The sequence below is a fragment of the Microtus ochrogaster genome (assembly GCF_000317375.1).
Source record: "Microtus ochrogaster isolate Prairie Vole_2 chromosome 14 unlocalized genomic scaffold, MicOch1.0 chr14_random_3, whole genome shotgun sequence".
In the NCBI taxonomy this organism is placed as follows: domain Eukaryota; kingdom Metazoa; phylum Chordata; class Mammalia; order Rodentia; family Cricetidae; genus Microtus; species Microtus ochrogaster.
The window spans coordinates 10,775,114-10,785,095 of NW_004949098.1; the positions used below are offsets into that span (position 1 = coordinate 10,775,114).

Here is a 9,982-nt window from a genome sequence, read left to right on the forward strand (position 1 = left end):
AGTGAGCAGTTTGAAGGCTCACTACTGAAACACTTGCCTAGTGAATTTGATTTTCCCACACCACCAAAGATAGAAGCAGCCTTCAAGGAATTGAAGTACATGGGAGGAGGGAGAATTAAAGGTAAGGTTTTCAGTACATTTGGTCCTGGGGTCTATTATATGTTAAAAATTTATCAAGATAAATTGTAGCCATTGGTATTTCACTTGCTAGATATTAAAGATAATGTATTTTATATATCTATTGTAAAATATCAATAATGGTGTTAACATATACATGTATTTTGTGGAAAAAAAAACTTTGCAAGTAAAAAGCTTACAGGTTATTTATGTCTTTTTAAATCTTTGGTGATTGGGAAAATGGATGGCAGCTAGATTTTTGTATTTTATTTTGTATTTAATACCTTGAGGCTTATGGTTTTGGTTGAATTGTCTGAATAGACTCTAGTCTCTGATAGAACTGTATGCTGAAAAGAGGAATATTTTAGTAATTTTTTCAGGTAGTTGAGTGTGAAAGACAGATTGTGCTTTAGCACAATTGGGAAATGCTTAGACCTCATAGACACCCTGAAAGATACCTTGGTACTTGCAGAGATCCATGCTGGCTTCTTAGTTCTTCTGGTGGGTGTTAAGAAAATAAAAAATGTATGTATTTATGTCTCTATTGTTAGAAACTTTGAAGACTATAAATTCACTAAGTAAGACTTTGAGACACTGCCTTCCAGCCTCCTACCTTCCATTTTCTGTCACAGTTTGTGACATTTGCACATTATTCAATACTTGTCTCTGTTTTGTCTGGAAATCGATTGTAAAATGTCAGTGCCTCACATAGTACTCATGCTAAGACTGCTCTTTGCAGAATTTGAGGGCATAATTAGACCCCTAGACAAGCACTGACACAGAGAAGTCGCTACCTACCCTTCAAAGGAGAGAACTATTTCAAGCAATGAATAGTCTCTTTCTTTACCACCTCTGGGACAGTGTTTTCAAAACCTTTGTGTTCACAAATTGCCCAGTGATCTTCTATTAAAATAGATGATATATTCGATTCTATTTGTTTTTCCAGTTGACCACAATTTTACAAACCATGAACATCAGAGTGAGTAATTGGATACCCACAATGGAGCAAAACAAAGAAAACATACCATAATTGTTTATGAGAAGAGACATAGCACTCCATCTGAACCCCAACATGACTGAGCACCCCCTCTCCCAACTAACCTAATAACTGCTGCCTCTTCAGCAAAGCTTCAGGCGGCTTTCCTTTGTCCTGCTGCCTAGATTGGCAATATCATGAAACGCACTGCAGAATTGCCCCTGCTTTCTTGTTTGTGTGTCTCCTCCCTCAAAAGATAGTCAAGTCCTGACATCTGGCTACGTGGTTTAGGGATAGAATCTTTACCAATACATAAGATAATGCTAAAACTGAATGAGCAAATGTAGTGACCAATGCCCTTCTAAGAAGAAGTAAATGAGAGTACAGTCACCTAAATAGAAGAGAAAATTATGTGAAAATACACACTAAAAGCAGAGGTTGGAGTGGCGCAGTGTGAGCGGGGAAATTGTAGATCACCTGCCAATACTAAAATCTGGAGGCAAGAAAGTTGTTTTGCTTAGGTAAGCATGGTTTATCAACACCCCGATTCCTGATTTCTAGCTTCTAGAGCTGCAACATCATATATGTTTGATCCTTGGAGCCAGACAGTTTATTGCAATTTGTTGATATACAGAGCAGGGGCTAGAGAGATGGCTCAGCAGTTAAGAGTGCTTGCTGTTCTTGCAGAAGACCTGAGTTTGATTCCCAGTACTCACATTGGCCAGCTCCCAACCACCTGAAACTCTAGCTCTAGGGGTTGACAGTCCTCTTCTGGCCTTTGCAGACACTTGCACACTCGTGTGCACACACAGAGAGACACGCATACATAAATAAAAACTTTAAATTGGGGTTTCAGAGATGGCTCAGTGGCTGAGAGTACTGACTGCTTCCCCAGAGGACACAGGTTCAGTTTCCAGCACTCATATAGTAGCTCACAAGCATCTGTGACTCCACTTCTAGGAGAGCTAACATCCTCTTCCAGCCTCTGTGGGTATTAGGCCCACAAGTGGAGCATAGACATACATGCAGGCAAAACACCCATGCACATTAAATAAAATAATAAATGTTTAAAAGTAAGGTAAATAAATCTTTAAATATTGTATGTGTATCTACTTATTTACAGTACAAAACCCGTCTTTATTGAGCCTTTGCTGAAATCTCCTGGGCCAAGCCGTACCCCTACTCACCCCCCTTTTCTCGTGTTCTACAACCCATGGTTTCCTCAGGGCTCACAGGGCTCACTTCACCAAATGTGGTTTCTCCCTTGTTGGGACAAGTGATAAATGCAACTGTGTTTGCTTATCGATGGATTCCTTGTCTACTTTTGGCTCCTAGACTTTGCCCTCTCCTTCACTTGTACTGAAAGGGGCTGGAGAAATGGATCAGTACTTACAACTGTGTACTGCTATTGCAGAGTACCTGAGTTCAGTTCTAAGAACCCGTGTTGCAAAGCTCACAACCACTTGTAAATCTAGCTCTGTGGGGATCCTATGCCCTCTTCTGGCCTCTGCAGGTACCTGCACACATGTGCACACATGTGCGCGCACACACACACACACACCTAAGAATCTGCCTGACTTGCAAAATATTTGTTGATCAAGAGAAGCATCCTTTTTATTTTTTAAGTGTTTCAAGACTGAGTTTTTCTGTGTAGCCCTGGCTGTTCTGAAGCTGACTTTGTAGTTCAGGCTGGCCTCAAACTCACAGATATCTGCCTGCCTCAATACCCCCAAGTACTGAGACTACAGGTGTGTGCCACCACATCCTGGTGAAGCATCCTTTCTTAAGCTCACTAGTTGGGACCGCCCCAACAGGCAGGCAGAAAGTTTTGCATTCCAGGCCAATGTATCATACCAAGATGCGGTTTGGGTGAGGCCTGGCCAGTCTTTGCATCTACTGGACAACCCATGTGAGAGCTGGATTTCAAACTCCCACAGTCCTCCTCAGCCAAGAGTGACTAAGGATTTTCTTTTTAAAGTGTTCATGTTTCAGTTGCTTTCATTCCTAAGGAGACCATCTTTTATTATTACTGGGTTATCAACAACTGAATCGAAAGATCTGGAATCATCTTTCTTTCCTTGTCTCTGCTTTCCTGTCCCCAGCACCAATGTCCTTGTCTCCCATGATCTCATATCTCCCCTAAATCAACCTCCTTTGTCTACAGTGAGGTTCTGGCATTTTAATCTGATGTGGGAAAAGTCGGTGTTGAAATCTCAACAACCCTGTGTTTCCCATGCAGACAAGAAGGAAAGACCAATAGATAAGGAACATGATTGTCCTGCATGGCCTGATATTTAGAAATTCTCGAAGGCCCCATTGAAAAAGGCCCATTTTTTTCTACCTTAGGCTACACTTTTCTCAATTATAGGATCGGTTTCAATGTTTTTCCATCTACTGGCAAAATTTTTTCCTGTCATTATTTTCCCCTTTACATCATGATTTTGTCACGTGGGATCAGGTATGAGTGTAGACACACAAATGAAGAAACACCACACAAAGAGAGAGACATATGAACCTATGCTTGCTGGAACAGACGGAAGAATGGTCACTGTCTAGCTCACTTGACCTTGAGACAGAAAGTGCATCACTTCTGTTCTTAGAAACACACATACTATAAAGGAATATCAACCAAAAACCCCAGTCTTCAAAGACATTGTACACTTTTGATGGCACAATTACAATCATTTTCATTCACCATTAGGATTCTGCTATAGAATAATCAGCAGGGTCTGGAAAGCCAGCTCAGCTCAGGAGTTAAGAGCAATAGAAGCTCTTGCAAGCTCCAGGTTCAGTTCCTTGCTGTCACGTGGTGGCTCCTAACTATTCTAAGGGATCCAACGCCCTCGTCTGGCTTCAGTGGACACTGCACCCACAGGGTGCACATTCGTATATGCAGAGAAGATTCTCTTGTGCATGCCTTTAATCCCAGCACTCAGGAGGCAGAGGCAGGTGGATCTCTGTGAGGTCGAGGCCAGCCTAGTCTACAGAGTGAGTTCCAGGACAGCCAGAACTGTTACACAAAGAAACTCTTCCTCAAAAAAAAAAAGCAAAATAAATAAGTAAATAAATAGATCTTTTTTAAAAAGATGAAATCAAGGCCTACCCCCAGTGCAGCGGTGCCTCTGCTTGTGGGTGCTCATGCCCTGCCTGCCACAGTGGGCACCTTTTAGAGACAACAGAAAGTCCACTAGTGAAATTCCCCAAGGCCTCTTTAAAACCCTCAAGTTTGTCTCTTCCATGAGTTACACTTTTTAAGAACCTGTAAGTATTTGCCATAGATAAGTGAAGGTTATGAATAAAAATTCCCCAAGGACATATGATATACATTATCATTTTATTTAAGAGAAAAATTGGATTCAAACCATTAAAGAGAAGCAAAAGGCTATGTCCTCTTGTAGAATGTGCTTGCTTCTGGTATGTAATGGGCATAGTTACTAGAACACCAACAGTAACCTCGCTCCAGAGGCTGCCCTCCTTTCCTCTGTCTCCACTCCACATTGTACACCTTAGAGGAGACCAGCAGTGCAGCTGGAAGTTGATTAGCTCTGCTTGCATTTCAGATGATGGGGCGCTTCTTCAGTGGCTTGGCGCAGTCAGGGGCCTGGTGCTGTTTTGACGAATTCAACCGAATTGACATTGAAGTCTTGTCAGTCATTGCCCAGCAACTCATCACCATCAGGAATGCCAAGGCTGCAAAGGTGAGATGTCGGGGCGGCTGGCTGTCAGTGCAGCTTTCTCAAGCTGCTCTCTAATTCAACAAGCGGTGCCTTGGGAAGGACATCCTCCTGTGTAATCAGGGAATGCCATAGCAACAGGGCTGACTGGGGTAGGTGCAGCCCTGATCTAAGCAAAATGAAGAAACAGATGCTGTGCTGGGCATACAGAGACTGTGAGAACGAGTGTCTGAGCTCACAAAACCCTCCTTCCCACCCCCAAGGTATACACACACACACACACACACACACACACATACACACACACACAGTCACACATTCACAAACATACAAATGCTGTGCTGGGCATACAGAGACTGTGAGAACTAGTGTCTGAGCTCAGGAAACCCTCCTTCCCACCCCCAAGGCGCGCGTGCACACATACACGCACACACACACACACACACACACACACACACACACACACACACTTTCTTCCTCACTTTTCTTCTCCTTACTTTTGACATTTACTTACCTGATGCTTCTTGAGTTCCATGCTTTCTGGGCCCCATAACTTTCTTCATGACTTCCAGGGCCAACCTAGTGTTGGTGAGAAAATAGCAGAGAAAACCTGAGAGGCTGAAGGAGTCCACACCTCTTCAGGTGAGCTTTCCAGAGCTCACTGAAAGGGAAAATCTGAGTGAGCCTGCTCCTTGGCATCCCCCACATGAATCACTGCTGAAGAAGGACTTTCGTGTTGGGGAGGTGATGGCTGTGAAGGAAGAGCCTTCTAGGTTTGGTCACCAAAGAGCAGCACAATTTAGCCTACATAAACCAGAATCTTCCTCTTTCCTTTCAGGGAATTAACTGCCCCATGTCTCTTAATTCCTCCCGAAACCCCTTCCAGAAGACGCCCAGACTTCCTTGGGCCCCATCAGTAAGGTTCATATTGCAAAGCTGGGATCTTCAACTCTGTGTCTCCCTGGCTCACCCTGGCTCGGCCTTCCACAGGTGCTCAGCGATCCTCTACCATTAAGGGCAAGGGAGGGTAGTGCAGTCACAGACAGGCCACACCACTCGTAGGCTTAACCCAGACTGTGATTTCCCCGGGGAGACCAGCAAGACAGAGTGGAGCGGGCTGCTCAGCCAAGCGGTCGAAGGTAAGCTGAAGAGTCTCAGCGGATGTTGAGACCGAAGCGTTCAGGACTTGCTCAGGTAGGAGCACACCGCTTGCGCAGGGCAAGGCAGGGAAGTAGAGAGCAGTGGACACAGGACCCAGAAGAGACCGGAAATAGGCAAATCTAGAGAAAGCTTCCCTCATCCCACAACAGGACCTGGTGGACTCTGCTTGGCTGCTCCTTTTAAGTGAGTCTCTGATCAAAACGATTGTGTGAAAGAATTTACAAACGCTCAGACAAGTGCTCGTTTCTTTGACCTTCTCTTTGCACAGCTGTCCAGATTCATGTTTGAGGGCCGGGAAATCAAGCTCATCATGACCTGTGCCGCTTTCATCACCATGAACCCCGGCTACGCTGGCAGAACGGAACTGCCGGACAACCTGAAAGCCCTGTTCAGACCATTCGCCATGATGGTTCCCAATTACGCACTGATCGCAGAGGTGAGCTTCAGACTGTAACGAAGCAGGGTTTTAATTAAGCATGGCTTATCTTATTTGCCTTCTAATTCTCTCAAGACAGAGGCTCCTTTTACTTCCTAGTTTCTTCTTTTTTATTATTATGAAATGCCTTGACCAAAAGCAACTTAGGAGAGAAAGGATTCATTTTGGGTCTTAATTTCAGATCGTAGTCCACCAAAGCTGGTAAGAAAAGCGGGCATGAACTTAAAGCAGCCAGTCACGTCCACAGTCAAGAACACAGAGAAAGGAATGCATGCTTGCTTGCTTGTTCTCAGCTCACTTATACACTTCCACAATCCAGGACCCAGGCCCAGGGGATGCTGTTGCCCAATCCCCCATAGATATAATCACAGGCCAACCAGATGGAGGCAATCCGTCATTCAGAATCTCTTGCAGGCAATTCTAGACTGTGACAAGTTGACAGTTCAGGCTCGACATCTCGCTTTCTAAGCACCCAAGCCGTGGCTGTTGGTTATTACTCAAACTGAGTGCAAATTTGAGCAAAAAGAGAATGTCTTATTTTACGTGTTCACTTGGTTTTCAGTCTTACTTCTAGTATCCAGAATAGCTGGTTCACAGATTCTAGCAGACTCCTAAACATTGAGTGAGGCAATGTATTTAATTAACCCACTTACTGGACTTTAATCAGTTCACCTCGAGGAGTTTGAGTGTCGGGATTTGTTCATTATCCCCTCTTCTCTTTGGATGTAAAATTAATTAGAGCCAGAAGTATTGGAGGCCAGTCTGTTGCCTCGTGCCTCTAATCCCAGTCCTCAGAAGGCTAAAACGGGAGGATTACTGTGAGTTCAAACCAGCTTGGGTGATATAGTGAGACTTTATCTCAAAAAAGACAAAATTAGGAAGAAGTGTTGAGTCAAAGCTGTGTCACTTGAATCTTCATAATCGCTCGTTTATGGAGAAGGGGGTTCGTTTGTAGTCAATAACAGTTTAAGGCAATAATCATTAATAAATTAATTATTTGTGATTGATTAATGTTTCTACATCTACCAAGGAACCCTTTTATTTGAATGTTTTTATTATTTCATCCTAGCTAAGACTCCATGTGTATAAGTTTTTCATGTTTCTCAGAGCACTTTTAAGGAGGTATGCTTTATGTACAACAAAGTGCCCACAGCTCATACAGATATGAGCAAATATTTGAACAGAGACTCATCTGTCTGGCGCCAAGACCAAAATACAGGGCTTCCTTTCAGAACTCCAAAAGCTCCCTTGAGCCCTGGGCTGCATTTCATATCGATGGATGCTTCCCCTTTCAGAATGGAATTTCTCGGAAAGCACCGGTTCCTCCTGCGGCTAATACATTCTTTTGAATTATTAAAGAATCTTCTACCTGAAGTAAAAGGAATTGATTACGACTAGACCAGACCAACACTAGATAAATTTCAAGCTGAATTAGCATAATGCTTGAAGCGTTCATGGGTGCCCTGCGTCTCCTGCAGACATGGTGGTGGGAGGGCAGTTGTGACAGGCTGTACCTTTGCATTCTCTTCTCTCTGTGACCCGTTCAGCATGTGCTGACATCTCCCGTGGTGCGGGGGACAGCTGAGACAGGCTGTACCTTTGCATTCTCTTCTCTCTGTGACCCGTTCAGCATGTGCTGACATCTCCCGTGGTGCGGAGGACAGCTGAGACAGGCTGTACCTTTGCTCTCCCTTCTGTCTGCGACCCATTCAGCATGTGCTCACCTCTCCCACTTTGCCTACTGTGTGCTGCTCAGTCCTGAACTGGAGGAATTTCTAAGTGCAGTCTTCTGGGCATGCTTCCTGTTGGTGTCACAGATGAAAAGAGTCAGGCTTCCTCATCAGCAAATGCTTTTAATGGTGACAAAGATCCTCACTTCATAATAAGAACACTGGTAGGGAAAGTAAAGTTGTTCACTTTCTGACCTTGCAAAGCTGGGCAACAACCTATGATGGGAGGCACACTGGATGAAACTCTAACACAAGCCCCTTCCTCCTTTTCCTCTGTGGCTGAGGAATCACAAGGACTTGATCCTACACACAATCTAGGTTTTGTCCTCCATCTGCCTCTTACATGTGTCTTATTCTGAACAAAAATCGCGTGTGAGTTTATCTTTATCTCTACTGTTTTAGTTTATCAGGTGGATGACCCCGTCACATGTCACATTTCAGGTCATTAGGCAAGTTTGACTGTTAATAATTTTCTATTCTAAACTTTTATCTTGTGTAGTCAGCCTAGCAGACTCTAGCAGGGCTCCTGTGCCGCCTGTTCATCTGTCTCAGCACTTAATCTGACTGGAGGCGCCTTTGAAATGAGCTGCCATATAGCCTTTCTTACATAATCACCTACAGTGTGAAATCCACAGTGGCTGAGCCGCAAAAAAAGCAGAAGGCAATGGCTGGGCTGCACAATCCAAGCCCGGCTTCCGAGCTCACCTGCTGCGGTTGGGGCAGATCACTGATGTGATGGGTAGAAGGAACACTCCGTTCCTACCTCTGCTGTGGAAGACAAAGATTTAGGCTGCAAAATGGCTCAGCAGGCAAAGGCACCTGCCGCCCTGAAAACCTGAATTCAATCCCTGAGCCTTCCACAGGCATGCAATGACACATGCACAGCCACACACCACGTTCTCTCTCTCTCTCTCTCTCTCTCTCTCTCTCTCTCTCTCTCTCTCACACACACACACACACACACACACACACACACACACAATAAGTATAGGTAAAGATAGCAGCTTTCTAGGCTGGAGAAGGGCTGTAACCCTTTGCTTAGGTTGCCTTGACTATAGGGAGCAAGTAGTAATCCCATCTCACCAGAGCAGCTCTCCTCGGTCTAAAGAAACCGATTCTTGCTTTTGTGTTCAGAATTTACACCACCGTCCAACTCTGTATGACCACTTTTAAAAGCTGATCGCAGCTGCTCCTCATGCTAGCGGTCACCAGGGCTCCATCACTGCCTGTAGAGCTGGCAGAATCACTCCTCACGGTCCTGACAGTGCTCTACCTGTCACTCTTCTGGGACGCAGGACACTCTTCTCATTCTATCCTTTACTCTTCTCCACGCTGTTACAAAATGTCTGACAAGAACAACTGATGGCAGGAAGGTTTGCGTTGACTCACAGTTGCGGGTACAGCAGGGATAACGTTGATGCGGGAATGTGAGGCAGCTGGCCGTGTTACTGCCATGTTCTTTGATAGTTGTCTCCTCACTAAGCAATAGAAAGGTGTGATGTCTAGGGCATCCATATCAGGCAAGCCAACGTAAGCACTGTGTTCTATTTTATCTCCTAGGTAATTCTGTATTCGGAAGGCTTTGAATCCAGTAAGATACTAGCGAGAAAGATGACGCAGATGTACAAGCTCTGCAGTGAGCAGCTGTCCCAGCAGGATCACTATGACTTTGGCATGAGAGCTGTCAAGTCTGTACTGGTCATGGCTGGGTAAGAAATCCAAAGGGAGATAGCTCAGTCCCTAAAGTGCTAGCCACGCAAATGTCGCATCCTCAGAAGCCACGTAAGTGTAGAAATAGGAGCGGCGGGCTGCGTCCCGGCACCCGGCCGCCCACATGGCTAGCTCTACCCGAAATAATTACACGGACACTGTGTTCATTTAATCACCG

The 9,982-nt window shown here is 44.7% G+C and overlaps 1 protein-coding gene across 1 annotated transcript in view; it reads left to right on the top strand.

Moving 5' to 3' along the window:
• Positions 1-9,982, top strand: part of Dnah6 (dynein axonemal heavy chain 6) — a 189,290-nt gene that overhangs the window by 62,097 nt on the left and 117,211 nt on the right. The window contains exons 30-32 of the mRNA XM_005364722.3: positions 4,654-4,791; positions 6,197-6,364; positions 9,655-9,803. Coding sequence (XP_005364779.1) covers positions 4,654-4,791; positions 6,197-6,364; positions 9,655-9,803 — 455 coding nt within the window. The remainder of the gene's footprint in view (positions 1-4,653; positions 4,792-6,196; positions 6,365-9,654; positions 9,804-9,982) is intronic.